The 19,134-nt window shown below is 44.2% G+C and overlaps 1 protein-coding gene across 1 annotated transcript; it reads left to right on the forward strand.

Moving 5' to 3' along the window:
• The first annotated feature begins 831 nt into the window (after window positions 1-831).
• LOC310782790 (ras-related protein Rab-32-like) lies at window positions 832-19,073 on the forward strand. The gene is made up of 3 exons (XM_083643544.1): window positions 832-1,231; window positions 14,149-14,426; window positions 17,651-19,073. The coding sequence occupies exons 1-3, from the start codon at window positions 1,018-1,020 to the stop codon at window positions 17,798-17,800; spliced, it is 642 nt and encodes a 213-aa protein (XP_083499670.1). The 5' UTR covers window positions 832-1,017; the 3' UTR covers window positions 17,801-19,073.
• The last annotated feature ends 61 nt before the right edge of the window (window positions 19,074-19,134 follow it).

A 19,134-nucleotide genomic window follows, 5' to 3' on the forward strand; every position in this document is an offset into this window, starting at 1 on the left:
AAATCTGGCTTCAAATGGCCAACATTTTAGAAATAGCTAAATGGACGATTGATAGATAAACCAATCAATCACGAGTGGATTCAATCTATTGAGACCTTAGGTTGCCACCGAAAATCTTTAGCCGGGGGCCTTTGGTCGCCGCCGAATGTCGCCATGGCAGAATTTTGACTTGCATGACGCCCCTGCAAAGACCCGTATTTTCATTGCAGGCTCCATTCGTAAAAGCCCTACTTTTTCATACATGTAGCAATCACAATAAAACCGTACTTGCCTTACACAAGGTTGTTGTCCGCCGAACAGGATTATTCGTGTTCTTAAATATTGCGTAGTTGCCAATTCCGAGCCGTTTTCTCATGCCAGAGCATGTGCGCCGGCACTGTCCTTTCCATTTAAAATGGCCATTGTTCTTCTTCCGCTTCCCAGCAGGGAAACAGCGCCCTCTCTGCTGTGGCTATGGGTGGGAAACATGTAATTACACATCCGGAACAAGATAAATTACAGGCTCTGGAATGACAAAAATGCCTCGCAATTGGGAACTACGCAATGTTTAAAAACACAAATAACCCGGTTCTACGGACCACATATTCTGTTTAAGGCAAGTACTGTTTTATTGTGATTCCTACATGTATGAAAAAGTAGGGCCTTTGAGAATGCAGCCCGCAGTGAAAATACGGGGTCCTTGGGTGAGACTGAGTTTGAGTGAAACAAATGAGTAGTCAAATTCTGAGGCTAGGAGAAGAACACATGCTTATGCAAATACCAAGGGGGAAACTTGGCTTCTGTAATCGCAGGAGGAGGAGACTGTTTTTCCCTGACATTTCCGGGTCCTATGACTTATCAGGTGGTTGTCTGGCAGGAGGAGGTGGATGGGGGAAACCAAGAATGTACTTTCTGTTGTATCTGCTCCCCGGCACATCGACCAGCCCGTCCAGCTCCTCACAGCACGCTTATGAGAGAAAGGGGAGAAGAAGAAGCTGTTTGAGTGTTTAGGAAGCTGTCAGTCGCCCCTCTCTCACCATGGCCGGAGGCTCGATATCGGAGTGTAAGGAGTACCTGTTCAAAGTCCTGGTGATTGGGGAATTAGGCGTCGGGAAAACCAGCATCATCAAACGCTATGTGCACCAGCTTTTCTCGCAGCACTACAGGGCGACGATCGGGGTAGACTTCGCACTAAAAGTTATCAACTGGGACAGCAAGACGCTGGTGCGGTTACAGCTGTGGGACATCGCAGGTAAGGGGACGCTCATTCATCATAACATCGCCCCATTGTTTTTGCGTTGCGCGACAGTTATAAATGTTACCGAGCTAGTTCTAGTGGGGCTTGTCACAGCGTGTCAGCAGCCGCAACTTTCTTTCTTTCTCTTGTGGCACACAGGGAGCGCCGATCCCGTACTGGAAATGTCACTTCTCACACAGGCTATACATTTCACAGATAGGCTTTAATAGGAATATGTTTAGAGGTAGGTTTAGGTCATGTTACAACTTAAGTTATATAAAAACATTGACTAAAAGTGTTGTCATTTGTTCAAAATATGTTTCAGCAGCAAACATTTTTATTAAACTTTTCAGATTTCAGTCAACAGTTTATAGGCTAGTAGGTAATATACAGTATAATTTCCAGAGTGTCCCAAGTATATGCTACTTATATTTTCAATTACTTTCATCTACATTTGTATGCTTGAAACATCTCTAAACCACTTTCTTGAAGTATGAGTACTTTCTCAAGTATGTGTTGGAAGTCCCAGGCGGCCCTGAACGCAACTGACTCAGACGTTCCCCTAAATCTAACACAAGCAGATGGCTCCGTGCATATGATCTAGCTTAATTACTTTGGGAAGTTTCTTGCCAAAGAAAAGACCAGTTGATCACGTTGTTGCCTTCCAGTTTATGATCATGGCAGCTCGTAATTGCCTGTGGAATGTAGGTCACGTTATTATTACCGGCTGGCTGCTTAAGCCCCGCCCCCACCGAAAGATCACTGTAACTGTCCATGTAATAATAATATTATTTCTCTAGAGACTTCGTGTCTGTGGTATTCAGTAGTGAGTTCATAGTGGTCTTATATTATGCTATTTTCTTTTTAATCTCACGTGTCATACAGTAGGCCTATGATATCTGACATAGCTATATACCTAAGGCCTTATAGATGTTGCTGTGACATTCAGTATCTATGTAAATTCTTACTTTGTCTTTGGTAAACTTGACACATACCAACCTGCTGCATTCCAACAGCTAAGTAAGCAAGCTGGGTGAAATCAGTGCTGTGCAAAGAAACTCAGCTGATGGCAGAGGAAGATCACACTGTAAACACATATATACAGAAGATATAGACGGTTTTCACAGAATTGTGTTGCTAGGGAACAGTTTGGAACCTAGCTTATGTCCTGTCAGTTATTGTACTAGCAAATACTGCTACAGGAAGTATGCTGGGGGGCAATTTGGAATGTTTATGTTGTTGAATTGAAACATCTATACAGTCTTGGAAGGGCAGGCTAGAGAGGAAGTGAGCACAGATCAACAACTAACAAACCAACAGAATCCATAATTATGTCTGTCTATAACCTGCCAAATGCTGACTGCAGATCAGTTAGGATGGGATGGGTAGGTTAGTGTGGGTGGGATGAAATCGGCCGGTCACACCTACTGTAACTCATCCTGGTGATTTACAATGGGTTGGTGTAACGTGTTATGAGGTCAGGTGGCTCCTGACAGAACATTCTCACATGAAAATGCTGACTTCGTAGGCCATCTGTTTTTATGATTTCGCTGTTGGTGGCGAAAGGCGCAAGGATTCAGATGTCTGTCTTGAAAAGTGAAAGTTTTAGACTTCAGAGATGTTGCGGTCCTTTCTAAATTGCAAAGGCATCCGAGTATGGCAGGCTACAAATGGGACTTTCACAATGAATGCTTTGGGTGATTTTTTTCCATCATAAAAATAAACTAAATGTTCCTCACATGTGCACCATGGAAGATATACAGTATAGAGCCTCTTGATTAGGAATAGTTCAGGATTCTTTCAGCAGGGTCTCTGAGTGTGGATAAATAAATGTGTGTATATATTCATAAAGTATACTGTATATTCACACCCTTTTTTTATAAACATTTGACAGTGGCAACAGACAAATATATTAGTTGGCATGGTAGGAATCAACTGCTGTCTGACATTAATAAAAGAGGAAGTTCAATGCTAGGCCAGAAGCCCAAATATATCTATGATCTTGAAGCAGTTATGAAACAGGTCGCTTTCCTGTTCCAGTAACGACAATACTGATAACCGACAGCATCAAACACCTTCCAAACACTCGGATCCATGCAACCCCTATGGGTTACTTATATATGATGTTTACCTATCCACTGCGTGCCATGTATGCTCTTAACAGTCTTGTTTTTCCTAAATATAATGTTTATTTGCTTCCTAGCTCTTCCTCTCAATGCGTTCCTATTCTGGCTTGTGAACCGTGCCCTGGCTGTGATGGCCCTCGATCGTCTCCCTCCATAACAGCCCTTATATGTTGAGACAGGTCTGGACAGATCGTTTGTAGATTGTTGTTATATTTATTCCATTGCTTACAGCAGTGACAGAGAAGGGGGCGGGTGGTGGCGTGGGGGTGGGGCTTACAGCAGTGACAGAGAAGGGGGCGGGTGGTGGCGTGGGGGTGGGGGGGATGGGTGGTCAAACTTGCGCCTGTCTCAATCAATCAATCAATCAATCAATCAGTTTAATACTGATGTCCCAGAAGGGCACTTTGGTTCACATCAGACAGTAGTGGATAATTACAACATCATTACTAGTTTGAGATTAGTAATAACGGCACACTTCAGAATTGAGATACATTATTACTAGTTTTAAAGTAATAAAGGCGCACTTCAATATTATACAATACATAAACATTTGTTGCATTATGTACAGATTCCAAAGGACCATCTACTGCCCTCAGCAATCTGTCACAGACTGATTGGCAAAGTGTAGGCTAAACTCCCCTGGCTGACACACACACTTGGATTGACTGATACTGTATCATTCATAGAGAGAGACAAGGAAACACTGTGGCAGATACCACCGGGAGAACACAAAGTGGAACACACAAACATGCACACACAAACGCGCACACACACACACACACACACACACACACACACACACACACACACACACACACACACACACACACACCGGAGACAAAGTAAAAGTTAGCAGTTATAAAACACACATACAGTACTTAGACTTATTATTCACACCTACACACAGGCCTAGCCTGAGGACAGTCTTAGGATCAACAAAAAAGGAAGAGAACGTGGGAGTGAAGGAAAGCGAAAGCCGGGGGTATATTTGCCAAGTCATTAAGAGCGGCTATTAAGGCATTTAATCGTGCGGAAAAGGAGGAGGAATGATCTTCATCATCTTCAACATCACAGTGACGTCTTCTTTTACCAGCCTTCATCATGATTACAGTCTGGGAGGAATGACCCTAATCAGGGCCCAGTGGAAGATGGTCGCCCCATAGAAGTCAACGTGAAGCTGGGGACTCGCCCGCCCCTTCTCACCCAGAATTGCTACTCTCTTGTGGATTTGTCTAAGCCAATGGACAGCATGATTACCACCATGGCATGGAGTAAATAAGCTGGTACCTTGTGCCAAGGCTTTGTGTTGAGGGGCCAGCGGTTCAGTCCAGGAGGAGAGACCCCAGGGTAATACCCCTTTAAGGTCGTGGATTTCTCCCTCAATTCAGACTGTGTTCAGGCCTGGAGGTGGCAGTAAGCTGTAGTAAGTCACTTCTCACGTGCTGCTCACTGGAATGTGAGTGTGTCAGTCATGTGTTCTTCATACTGCTGTTTTAAAGGTCCAGTGCAATGGGAGTTTATCAATTCCATATAGTATAATTAAACAGGACCTGTTCATGTAAAGTTAACTTACCCAAATTATTTTAACTGTGAACACTGTGGAAATTTGGCTAATGCCCATTAGAAAACTCCTCATCTGATTGTCAACAGAATCAAACAGATTTAGAATTCCGGTCTACTTCCTGTTGTAAATGATGTCACCTACACCCAGGTTTTAATGAATGCTCTGATTGTTTTTGTTTTTTAAATCTCTGATTTCCCCCCATTTTCTCCCCAATAAGTACTTGGCCAATTTTATCCCCTGCTGCCCCGGTCGCTGCTGCACCCTCTGCCGATCTGGAGAGAGCTGTAGACTAGCACCATTCTTCCTCCGACACATGCGCAGTTGCCAGCCACTTCTTTTCACCTGACAGAGGGGAGCTTCACTGGCAGGACGTAGCACGTGCGTGTGAGGATTACGCTATTCCCACCAGTTCCCTTCCATCCCGACCAGGCCCCCTGACCGACCAGCTTTCTACCAACTAACCATAAAAAAAACTGAAATGTGCTCGTTAGAAATCAACTTAAAACTTTTCCTGGCTGAGTTTGTTGAAAGCTGGTCCGGTGTTCCGGTAGAGAGCAGCTTAATGACTGCACTGTTGTTATTTTCGTGTTGTTGGGAGGGCGTTTGGGGAAGGTTCACAGCCGTTACCTCCCAACAACAGACGGAGACCGCCGCTGTTGCTCCTGCCATGTCTGGCTTGGACAGTTTCTATGGTAACCCACCCACAGAGTAGCTGTGTGTACGAGCGCGGAGGAAACTCGGGTTGCCAGGGCTATGGATAATGATGAGACGTCTCTTTCTCTCCGTTTCTCACACACACAACAAACAAAGAGATGATACTGTGGCCTTAACGAAAGTTATCTAACGAGTTGTTTCGAGTTCTTTTTCCGGCGTTAGACAGATTTCACACATTATCGTCGTTCTTGCGCGGTCGTGCGGCACTATCCAGCAGCTGATTGTCATGAATTGTCCTAAAAGCAGTGGAAAAACCACAACGGTCCCCCCTCTCTGACTTCTGGACAGACACAGACACACTTCTTCTTTGGTTATTACGCAGTTGCGCATAGGCTACAAGGTAGCACAGTCATTTATTCTCTCCCGCAGTCTCATATGCTTGCATGCTCACTATGGCATTCAGTTGGCAAATGTGATGCTCTATTGTTCACGCTGTTCATTCCTCTCCTCGGGTCTTCTGCTGATTAGGTTTAGCAGCGTGTGACTCTAATTTAGGCTTATTGTTTTATTTTATTTACCCTCCATTTAGGAACTGACTCACTCTTTTGCAGGACGATGCTGTAAAAAAAAAACTACACAAGAAGAGTCGCAGTATCTTTAAGGGGGTATTCAATGATGTATTTATCGACCTCTATCTGCCACCGGGGCCCGTTCCAAAACAGAGTACAGGCTGGAAAGTGAGTTTTGAAAGCCAAAAAACCTCAGCAATCGAGGTTTAATAGCCTAATCTGGCAGCTTGGTGTAATACATTGTTGGTATAGATCATTGAAGGGCTGAACTTGCTGATAGAAAATAATCTCTTTCAGTTTTAATTCTTTCAGAAAAATCCACATCCATTTGCCAATCAATCAATCAATCAATCAATCAATCAATCAATCAAAGTTTAATGACGACAAACTGAGCCACAGATCTTATTGATGATTTTGATTGTGATGGGCAAACCATCATTTGTGATTACCAGAGCAGAATAAAATTGAGATTAATTTTTCTGACCCATGAAACATTTTTTACATTTTTGAAATGTGATATATTAGACATCATCCCATTTATCCAATCAATACAAAGAAACCAGCTAAAGCAAAATACATGGGCTCAAATTTGAAATTTGAATTTGAATACTCAGGTTTGGTTATCATATACAGTACAATCAATCCTCAAAACAGCAGTTTAGTGAATTGAGAGTGATGTCACTTTTATCTAACAAAATAATAATAGTGTTTATGAGCAGGACTGGGTTTGGTCAATGCAGCAGAATAGTTAAAGAGAACCACAGGCCAGAGATGATGTATTTTTGTAGGCCAACCCAGAAGCCCCTGCACGTCCGGAAATAAGGTCGTGGTTAACAAAAGTTTATGAAACGGTGAACTTTGTGTTCAGCAAGATAATCTTCAGAAATAAAAATAAAATCATGATTTTCAGAAAATGCTTCAAAAGTCTTAAAAGTGGTCCTCATCTGTGGAGATTATCTTGCTGAACACGAAGTCCGCCATTTCATATATATTTGTTAATCACAGACCTTATTTCAGGCATTTAACCAAAATCCCCAATTTAACCAATGTCCCCATACAAAAATCCCATTGACTTTGAGATGAGGGAACCAGGAAGTGCTAACATCCCGGGCTGCCGGACTCATTCCTGCTCTATTAGGACCTATTTATGACACTTTAAAGTCCAGACATTGTGGGATTTGTTGTCATTGAATGTTAGTGACTTCTATGCCAACCCCATAGCACCGCATCAATACCCCAAATAACTCATTACACACCTTACCTACCACAGTCGAGTGTGTGTGTGTGTGTGTGTGTGTGTTTGCATGCGTGTGTGTGTGTGCGCGTGCATGCAACTGCAATCACTTTGGTGATATTGATTGATATAGCCACTCCATAGGAGTCTTTCTCAGTCAGCCCCCTCCCAGGAGGAGCGCTCCCACAGAATAAAGTGTACACCTCAATCCCGCCTCTGCTTACATGTCGACCCAACGGTCACTGAAAATCAAGTCACGTGTTGAAAGGAGGCCATGATATGCTGTCATGGCCGCTTCCAGTGTTTACGGAGCAACACAACCATTATTATACTGTCTTTGTCGGTGTTAATTATTGTCTTCTTTGTCAATTCATCACATAATGTCTGCAAGTTAAAGAATGAAACTGACTGCATACAGCTCCACAATGGAGCGCAAATTGACTTGCGTCATTGTCCGTGCATTGCAGGAACTGACTCTGCAACCTTGGCATTCTGAAGTAATGTAGACAGATTGCTGGTGAAGACACTTCAGTCATTATTCTGTCATTCTTGCCTCTTTTCACCTCGGCAGAGAACAGAAGTCATATTAGATGTTATGAAACTCAATGCAGCGTAATGGGGTCCCTCACCTGTCCTTGTCTCTTGTTCATTGGCGACAACAAGGTCGAGTTGCTTTCTCCAGAGTGGAAAGCGCATGGTGTCCTGCGTTCTTCCCCTCAGCCGCTTTTCATGGCATTTCTACCTTCTCCTGCCACCTTATCGACCTATACAGTCGACGGCATTTGAAAATATCAGAGAGAGTGAGAGCTCGTCTCGTTCTGCCAATATTTGACTCTGAGGTCGATATAATGTTGAACTCAGTTCTGACTGAAAATGATATGGGTGTGTGAATAAAAAGGAAGATAAAGGCGTTGAAAATTGGGAAGCTAGTTTCTTTCTGTGTGTGTGACTGTGTGTGCGTGTGTGTGTGTGTGTGTGTGTGTGTGTGTGTGTGTGTGTTCTCTCCCTTTCACTCCCTTCTGTTGGATGTAGCAGCTTCACAAGGCCTGAAAATGAAAGTCTTATTTCCATCTATCAGCTCTTTATCCCACTGTGTCGTGTCTCTGGTGAATTCACCTGGGGTTACGTCGGCTAAAATTAGACTCTCAATTATGAGCAATTACCGTCAGGCCTGTGGGCCCCACAGCTCTCTCGCTCACACCCGCACTGCGCCAGGCTCCGTGCCTGCTGGGTAAGCACCCGCACTGCGCCAGGCTCCGTGCCTGCTGGGTAAGCACCCGCACTGCGCCAGGCTCCGTGCCTGCTGGGTAAGCACCTAACCCGCACTGCGCCAGGCTCCGTGCCTGCTGGGTAAGCACCCGCACTGCGCCAGGCTCCGTGCCTGCTGGGTAAGCACCTAACCCGCACTGCGCCAGGCTCCGTGCCTGCTGGGTAAGCACCCGCACTGCGCCAGGCTCCGTGCCTGCTGGGTAAGCACCCGCACTGCACCAGGCTCCGTGCCTGCTGGGTAAGCACCCGCACTGCGCCAGGCTCCGTGCCTGCTGGGTAAGCACCTAACCCGCACTGCGCCAGGCTCCGTGCCTGCTGGGTAAGCACCTAACCCGCACTGCGCCAGGCTCCGTGCCTGCTGGGTAAGCACCCGCACTGCGCCAGGCTCCGTGCCTGCTGGGTAAGCACCCGCACTGCACCAGGCTCCGTGCCTGCTGGGTAAGCACCCGCACTGCGCCAGGCTCCGTGCCTGCTGGGTAAGCACCCGCACTGCGCCAGGCTCCGTGCCTGCTGGGTAAGCACCTAACCCGCACTGCGCCAGGCTCCGTGCCTGCTGGGTAAGCACCTACAGTAGAAGTGAAAGCACACAGGGAGGAAGTGCACTCACGACTTCCTCAAAGTTTCTCCCGATTCTTTTATTTTTAATTTTTTTTTATGACTCAGCTCAAGTGGAGGGTGTTAACTCTTCTCTGCTCTGTGCAATGACATTTTAATTGGAGCAATGTCTGCCACCTGAACTCATTGAATGCCTGGCATTATGAGACAAAATCTAAACGAGAAGAGAGATGGGCGGGCTTGCACTGTATTGACTTCCTGTTATGTTAAAGCTGGTGGCTGATCATTCATGGTTGACTGATATTGGTCATAAGAAAACATGAAGAAGCTCTCAACAAAAACATGAGGAAACATTTTGGGAAGCTTATGCAAGAGGGTGTGTGTGTGAGTCATATTTTATGGGGGAAAATAATAACACTGCTATCTTGGCTGCATGGTTGTCCGTAGTCCGTCCCTCCGGTCATCCATCCATCCCATTCTCGTTAACGCGTTATCTCAAGAACGCCGTGAGGGGATTTCTTTAAATTTGGCACAAACGTCCACTTGGACTCGAGGATAAACTGATTCGATTTTGGTGGGCAAAGTTCAAGGTCACTGTTACCTCACGTCCGTCTGTCCCATTCTCGTTAAGGCAATATCTCAGGAACGCCTTGAGGGATTTTCTTAAAATTTGGGACAAATGTCCACTTGTACTCCAGAATGAACTGAATTTGGTGGACAAAGGTCAAGGTCACTGTGACCTCACAAAATATGTTTTTGGCCATAACTCGAGAATGTAAGATATTAGGACGAATCAGCATGTTTGTAAAGAAACTGATTGGCTATGTGTACTTCCAGGTGCAACTACCGTTCATTTTAGACAGCAGTCCATGGTGAAACCATGTCCTCTTTCAACTCTTAACTAACTACTCATACTTTATGCTAGACATTCCATTTAAACTTTAAACGAGTCACCACTTTTAAGAGAAATCGCAGTTTATGTTTCATACTTTTTTCAACCTTTATAATGGGACCCTATGGAGCTCAGCCAGGAACTCACTCTATCTAGCAGGCTTTACCTTTTACTAAATTCACACATTGGAAAAATGCAACAGTTCACACAACTTTAACACTCCATACATCAGACCCTTTAGCTACTTCTGCTCTCACTCATACTGTCAAAATGTAAAGCAATGTGATGTATACTTTTTGAGATATTAACGTTTTTTTGGCACAGCTTTTAAGCTTCATTTCATACAATTTTCTGCTGCAGTGGCACCCTGAAGTACTTTTCCGCTGTTGTGATGTCACACTGATTTGCCCTATTATGACACAATTTCACACAAGTGTCTAGTCGGAGAGAATGATGAAGTGATGACATTTTATATCTAAAAGTTCAATGGTCAACTTCACTGTGAGATCATAATGTTATGCTTGCCACTGTATCTGAGAAAACAATATTGGGTCATCCTACAAAAACGGTGAAGGTGCTGTCACTTCCAGTACTTTGCAGACACCAAAATCATTTAACTTGACCTAATAATCACATGATTTATATTGATTTGGACCACCCTCTTCACTTCCTCTCCCTGGATGACAACCAAGACAGGGGGCCTCATTGGTTTAGCTGATATTGAGCTTCAGGTGATTGTCGTTGACTGGAATCATACATGTCAATAAAGTGATAACTTCCATTTTGCCAAAAACATACCCTTAATACATTTTATTAAATTCCTTCAAAGTCTTCACTATAGTACTTTATTTTATGAGTCTGGACAGATATGAATGTAAACTGCAACTTAACTTGTTGGCGGAGGCATTAAATTGTGAGGCGGGTATTTCTAGTTTTTAATAAACATTTTTTTTGTGGTATCTGGCCTTCTCTGTCACAAAGGATTGCTGTCTCAAGTAGCGAGGAGGCATTGTGTGGCCACAGGCCTCTGGCACGAAAATGATGCGTTCTTTCAAAATCTCTCCACCACCTCCTGTCCTGTTGGCACATTTCTTCACTCATCAGTACATGCACCACAGATGTGTCTACATCACAGTGTGCTCACGGCCACTGCCTGTCCACGCTGTCCCAACTGTGGACCAAGTCCCTTCTCCCCTAGCTGACTGACCAATGCACTGTGTTGGTTATTGAATTTAGGATGCAAGGACAGCTGATAGGCCACAAGTGTTACACCCCCCACATCACTACTGTATGTATTTAATGTAGAAGACTTGCAGTTTGATTTAACAGTCACTATTACTGAAATGCAAGAGAAAAAAATCCCAGGCATTCAGGGTGTGAGGTATGAATAAGATCAAGGCAATTTTGCAGATGATGATATACATGTATACTGTATATAGATTATGATATAGTTGTGAAAATTAAGGCATTTTAACTTTATATCTCACATCTCAAAGCCATGGATTCCACCCCCCCTGCCATTTCAATACTACAGTACATATTTTTCAGTCTGAAAAATAGTTTCTAAACACTCATGAGCCCCTGTTGACCTTTTTGCTGCTTAGATCTTTTTCTAATCTTGATAAACCAACCAATATTTGATTGTTGATGGTTTTTATTCAAGTGCATATCAAATCTGGCACAAATTAAAGAACTTCTACTGTACCAGCAACACATTATCTGTTGTTTTTTAACGGACAGAAAAATTGCCTGTATCCAATATAGCCTATAGCCGAAGGTCAGTCGTCTTTGTCTGAGCAGTAGGAGTTGGAGCCTTCATCGACAATCACTAGACAGCTAATCAATCAATCAATCATATCTCCCCAATTAACCCGGTTTAGACAAACAAAAGTGTGCAGAGAAGCAAAGGGAGAATAGAGAGCAGTAAGAGGAACCAGCTATTCTCTCTGGGCTCTATAGTGTGCATGTGAAAATAGGGAAGGAGGGGACCCAATGATAACATTTCCAACGGGGCTTATCAGTCGTATGTTAGGCCAGTGAGTGTTCCAGCCTTCCAGGAGAGCCTATCACACAATGTTGTTTGATATGACTATAGACTATAGAAATCTTTTTCTGAAGACCAATATCAAGAGGTTTTCTGATCGGATCGTGGAAATTGCTCGAGGGTTTTCTCCTCTCCTCAAAAGCCCAGTTCCTCTTAAAGGTTTCAGTTCAAAGGTTCTTGTTACACTGTGGAAGTTCCCATGGAAATTTGAATTTTGAAGTTGTGACCGCAGCTGGTCCCCATGGTGAGCCTCAGATCTGTCACAGCTTGTAGAATAGATGATCTTGGCTGTAGTCATTTAAAATGACAGAAGGACATCTAAAAGTGTCAAATGCAACACTTCGAATAGCCCATTATCTGCTAAATGCCAATTAATATATACTTACTTAGTGCAGCATTGTTAATCAGCATAATAGGGATCTATTGCTGACTAAAAATGTCAGTGATTGACCTACAGCAAGCTGGTGTCTTATGTGAATATAGTCAATAATACACGGTGTACTTCTAATAATGTCTTGGACTATTTTCAATAATGAAGACTACTTAGCAGCTAACGCCCAGTTCAGGTCATATCACAGTGCACGCCCCCTTTCTTTGAGGTTGTATAACTCATTCATTGTTAGGCTTGCCCCCCTTCTCTGATAGAGACACTGCATGTAATAGGCCACGCCCATCACGGGGGAAGAGCTCCGTTCATTTCCACACACCAGCGTCATTTTCCTTGAATTAAACATAGCTAAAAGCTGTTGTGTGGTGGGGCTGCGCAGAAAACAAATGTAAAAAATCGCCAGTTAAAGTTTTTTTGTACTCCTGAGCAAAACAAGGAAGCCATTGAGAATTGGCGAGAAGAAAAATGTGGATCTAGCTGTCAAGAAGTAAGTTGGAGTGTTCATCTTCCGTATATACGATCTTTTGGTGCAACACGCAACCATGCACGTGACATAGGAGAACGCCAGGATTGGACAGGAGTTTGTGTTTTCCCCCGTCTTGGGCGTGGTTTCTGAATGATGACGCGTTACGCAGTGTCTCTATGCTGTCTCCTCACCCAATCAGTTTACCACACATGTGGCAATAACCAATCAGCCCAAGCTATTCCTCTCCAGCTGATCCCAATCACCTAATCAGCGTAGTATATCAGGGTCGATGTTTTACTCTGTTTGCTACGTGCTGTGTATGTGCCATGTGTCATTCTCAGTTGCTGATCATAATCGCTGAAGCAGTTTTTGCCCCACCTCTTCCCCTGACCACCACCATCGTCATGACTCCTGATTGAAGAATTCCCTATGGGGGATTTCCTATCCTATTCTTAACTGACGACGCCCTCTCATCATCTCAGGAGAGCGTCATCATATCATGGAGTCATACGCCAACATGAATTTGTTGTATCATTAAAGCTTGTTAAACTTTCTACTAGTCTCTCATGATTGAACAAGAGTAAAAACACAACTTACAGTAAGTGGTACAGTTGTGTTCAAGCGGAGCCCAGATTGACAGACACCCCAACTGCCACTGGTAATTCCCCTTACTTTGTGAAATATCGTCTCAGATATTTCTCCCAGAATGACTACAGAGAACGGCTTTTATTTTATTAGATGAGATTAGCCTACTTCTGCCATTCTCTGTGCAGATTATTAGGCCCCCATGGCAAATCACTGTAGGGAAAGTAGGTCAAATAAGAGACATCTCTTCTCATCATTCTTGGCCACAACCAGCGAGAAGAAAGCTGAGGTATCGCTGAGTTATGACAGGAAGGAGAAAGACGGTCTTTTAGGTGATCGAGCCCAGGAGCAGACCTTTTAGTTTCGTCTTTAAGATACTGTTATTTTATTGCTGCAGATTTTTAATCACATCTATTTGTGACGGATTTGTCACATCCACATAACATCCACACATTTTCTTAATCGGTAATGAACCCAAACCCCTATTACTCATCTAGCTTAGCATCTCAACAACCTTGCAGTTATTTGTGTGTGTGTGTGTGTGTGCTTTGCAAAAATTCAGATTCTTCCCTTGCCCTTGCCCCAGGTCAGGAGCGTTTCGGCAACATGACGCGGGTGTACTACAAAGAGGCGGTGGGGGCGTTCGTGGTGTTCGACGTGACGAGGGGCTCCACGTTCGAGGCCGTGTCCAAGTGGAAGCACGACCTGGACAGCAAGGTGAAGCTGGCCAACGGCAACCCCATCCCCTCCGTGCTGCTGGCCAATAAGTGCGACCAGAAGAAGGAGAGCTCCAACAACACATCCCTCATGGACAACTTCTGCAGGGAGACCGGCTTCCTGGGCTGGTTCGAAACCTCAGCTAAGGTGAGAGGCATTTATCTGATGTTTTATTTAGGCTTTGCTCTATACTTCAGCATGAAAATTGCCCATAAGGCCACATGAAATGCCTGAAATACCTTATATCATGATGAGGGATACACATTTCAATGACCTTGAGGCATGGTTCATACATACACGACTCCTAACAGGGTTAATCGTGTTTTACACATGAGCGTGACTCAGATGTTTGTGGTGAATCTGCTTCAAGAGCTTTCCAATACATAAGACATACATACACATGTTTGTTTTTGTCAAAAGGAATACAGAAAAGAAACCAACAATAAAGACAACCTGAAGTGCTACTGCAATCACACCGGTTTAGACTGTGGTGATTGCAGGTTCTCATTAGTGACCTCGTGAATTTGGTTTAGAATAATCTGTGTTGTGAAATAATTGAGTGCGGTGTGTAAATTCTTTATTAAGTGTATCCGTTTCCAGCAGTGGTTTCTTAGCTTGAAAGTATGTATAAGCTATAAGCTACACTGTTAATGAGGTGTAAAAGCTGGTTTCAGGAACAAGACGGCAAATTGCAGATTATGAGTATGTTTAAGAAGGAGTGTAATGTAATAAAAGTGATTGAGTAAGACCGCCGCAGACTCCATGTGTTACTTAAATCACTGAAAGTTCGATAAAGAGCTGTAATCGTGTTCAGAATCAGAATCAGAATCAGCTTTATTGGCCAAGTATGCAAACACACACAAGGAATTGGGCTCCGGTTAGCTTTGCTCTCAAGTACACACAGAGTACACAAGTACACACATATAGATTATAGACATATAGTGTTCAAACTGTTCAAATGATATGGCTGGATTTCCCGGCAGGAACATTGGTGAAAAGCGTTTTTATTTGATTTGATCCTGACATCTCTGCCATTCATGCACTGTATCCCTGGAGATGGACTTCCCCCAGGCAATGAAAAGGACAGGGTGTGTGATAGGGTGTCAGATGACTGTGATTGATGTTCCAGTCGGGAGCTGTTGGGGCAGAGTTACAACAGATCCGTGAACAGATAACTGTCCCCTACCAAAGGGGGGACTATGGATCTGTCTCTGTCCGTCCGTCCGTCCGTCCGTCCATTCATTAGTCAGACTGTAATGTTGACTCTGTGCTGCTAGGGGGCCGGCTGGACACAATGCAAACACATTGAATGAAAAAAGGACAACATAGGTTTAGCTGTTGGACCAGCATGTCGCAATGCATCTTGGGATGCCCCCCTCACTCACACACACGCACGCACGCATGCACGCACACACACACACACACACACACACACACACACACACACACACACACACACACACACACACACACACACACACACACGTTTTGCTAATAACTTCGCCCCAGATTATATTCCCCAATGTGAATATAATCAATAATACACGGTGTGCTTCTACAAGAGTAAAAACACAACTTACGGAGGCCAGATTAACAGACACCCCAACTGCCACTGGTAATTCCCCTTACTTTGCCTATTATGAAATATCGTCTCAGCTGAGAAATGTCTTCCTTTGAAGGATACACTTAGATAGTGTGTTTTGAACCACAGCAAGTCAAACATCAACATCTCTCTGTCTCTGTCTTTCTCTCTCCGTCTTCTCTCCCTCCCTCCCTCTCTCTCTGTCTTCTCTCCCTCTCTCTCTCTTCCTCACTCTCTCTATCTTCCCTCCCTCTCTCTCTCGTCTTCCCTCTCTGTCTCTGTCTCTTTCTCTCTCTGTCTTCTCTCCCTCCCTCTCTCTCTCTGTCTTCTCTCCCTCCCTCTGTCTCTGTCTCTCTGTCTCTTTCTCTCTCTGTCTTCTCTCCCTCCCTCTCTCTCTCTGTCTTCTCTCCCTCCCTCTGTCTCTGTCTCTCTCTCTCTTTCTCTCTTTGTCTTCTCTCCCTCACTCCATCTCTCTCTCTGTCTTCTCTCCCCCCTCTCTCTCTCTGTCTCTGTCTCTCTCTCTCTCGTGCTTAAGTTGAAAGGCTCAGCTGTCTCATTTCCTAGCTCGGCCTCTTTGTCCATAGATAGAAACTGTTCGGCGCCAACAAACTAGGAAACACACACACACACACACACACACACACACACACACACACACACACACACACACACACACACACACACACACACACACACACACACACACACACACACACACACACACACACACACACACACACACACACACACAGCATCCAATGTAGTTATCTTTATTAACTTGTTTAGGCTAACTCTATGTCCTGTCCTGTAGTTGTGGTGGTGTGACCGTAATCATCATCTGTCATGTGGTTTGTCATGTAACGTGTGTGCATGCATGTGCAGCAGACAGGCGTGTACCAAAACAACTAGTAACTGGAAGGAGTAACAGCTCTATCCCTCTCTCTCCCCACATTCTATAGAGTGCTGCAGGAATGACGTATTATAGGCCAACCATGCCAGCATGGGTTCCCTCGACAAAAAGACAATTGGATTTGTCCATTGGATTTTGGATTATTGCCATCGACAGTAAAGAATATGGACAAACTCCCCTTGTTTTTAGCATGTGGCCATCTTGGGATCCTTGTGCAGCTCACGCGAGACTGGGGGTTTCCCAGAGCCGCAGCTGCGCCTGCTATTCATGCTAACCTTGTGAGGCAGCTGGATTCACGCGAGATCATGAGATCACAAGATAACGATCACATGACAAATCCATCTTGTCACGCTCCAATCTATTGGTTTGAATCCAAATCACCAGTTTGCACCACCAATCAGCATCCTATGAGGCAGCTACGGGCCTTTGGTGTGATGCCGGCGAGAGGGAGCCTGTGACAGACGGATGGTTTATCCAATCACCTGTCAGGTATTTCTTGAAAGTGCCTGCCCTTTGAAACGGTTCCCAGAGCGACTTATTCCCAGATGGTTATGTGAAAATAAACCATTTGGCAGCATCAGGTTCGGTTGGTGCAGCTTGTTTTTCATTGAAAAATCATTTCTTTCTCCTTTAATAGTGCAGTGGACAACACTGCATTCAAATGACCTACCTACACTTACCTTCAGTTTGCCTATACCCAAGTGTGTCCAGGGATCTTTGTGAAGTGGCCTCTTTGTTAGCTGTGAAGGCGTTTATTTCCCACAAATATCAGTTGTATTCAGCAATGCAAAAATGACCAGTTCAACTGTTTGTTTCCTCTAAAGTGCACCATGTACATGCACTCTGACACAATACTGCTTTTTGACCCTTTTTTTGCAGGACAACATCAATGTGGACGAGGCGGCGCGTTTCCTGGTGGAGAACATCTTGGCCAACGACAAAGGCTTGCCGTACGAGGAGAGCAACGGAGAGCGGATCAAACTGGACCAGGAGGCTGTGGCTGCTGAGAGCAGGCCAGGCTGCTGCTAACGCTCGGTGCGTCCCTCCGTCACTTATCAGCCGTCCACCGCCTCCCCACCAGCAGGGTCTGACCCCCTACACCCAGCCTGGGACATGCGGGTGTCTCCATAGCCCCCAGCGGTGCCAGAATGGTCTCCTCTCCACTTCCAAGTGTCCCAATGTAGCTTTCCCAGTCTTACTGTATCTCTGACTGGGCTCCAGAATAGGAGTCTATGCTCCTGTTGTCTCAAACGGTTTCACTGCCTCCCAACCACCAAGCTATTTCCCTTCTTCTGCTATTGTGCCTCCAAACCAGAGAGTCTTTATTGTGGTTCTTCTCAGCCTACGTTTCCCCAACTATGGACCTCCCCCTGCACCCCTGAACCCTGTGGATCGCCCCATCGTCCCAGCAGCATATGGGACTCTACCACATCAGATAAGGGGTGCAAAGCAAGCGTGATGGTGACACACACACACTAAAAAACCTTGGTTAGTCTTTGTTTTGTCTCTTTTCTCTCCATATCCCTATGTTGTGTTGACATCATTCATGTACAGTAGCTTTTGTGTATGTGGTTAAAAAGGTGACTGTTGTAGTGACTTTGAGTTGAGTTTTTCACCAACTAATATAGTCAGACGTTAATGCCCTTCAACCATTCATCTTCCACTGTTGTCGGTGTCTCCAGCTATTCTTGTATTAGATTGCTGTGTAAAAAGTAAGAAAAGGGGCATCACAGTTCAACGATACCAAACTACTCCATATTCCATATTGACAGACCGCCATGTTGTTTTTGTGTCATATCTACCCTGGAGGCGTGAACAAAGGTAGAGAAATAATGTGACGTGTATTTTTCCTTCCTTTTTTTAACATGCTGTGCCATATTTTTCAATGCTCACTCCAAACACTGACACCGAAACTCTATTGAAGGTACCATAATATGAGGAGCTAAGATATCTTTGTTGTTTGTCTTTCCAACGGTATGAAAGGGTACATCTGAGATCTGTATTTTGAATATTTTTAAATTGTGTTTGGTCATGTATTATAAAGATGGGGAGATTAGCCTACAGAAATCATCAGACGCTGTACAGGACTTTTCTCTTTTCCATGGGGATTATAGTCTCTGCTAATGACGTAGACTCAGTTCTCAGTCACCAAACGTCTGGGAGCCGACACTACTGCTAATGTTGTCGATAGAATTGTGAACGTTCTTTCTTTTTTAAGTATGGAGTTGAAGTAATGAAGTTTACATATGAAAGTACTTTAAATCTACAACAAGAGCAAAAAAGAATAAACATTTTAACATAATTGTGGTGTTGCTTATTAGTTATTGCAGCTATTAGTATTTGCCTAAAATATATATATTTTC

Source organism: Poromitra crassiceps (genome assembly GCF_964638095.1).
Source record: "Poromitra crassiceps genome assembly, chromosome: 9".
NCBI lineage: Eukaryota > Metazoa > Chordata > Actinopteri > Beryciformes > Melamphaidae > Poromitra > Poromitra crassiceps.

Bases quoted from the DNA above. Each gene is read 5' to 3' on its own strand.
- LOC310782790 (XM_083643544.1), top strand. From the start codon at position 1,018: ATGGCCGGAGGCTCGATATCGGAGTGTAAGGAGTACCTGTTCAAAGTC. The intron at 1,232-14,148 runs GTAAGGGGACGC...CCCTTGCCCCAG, and splicing joins ACAGCTGTGGGACATCGCAG to GTCAGGAGCGTTTCGGCAAC. The intron at 14,427-17,650 runs GTGAGAGGCATT...CTTTTTTTGCAG, and splicing joins GGTTCGAAACCTCAGCTAAG to GACAACATCAATGTGGACGA.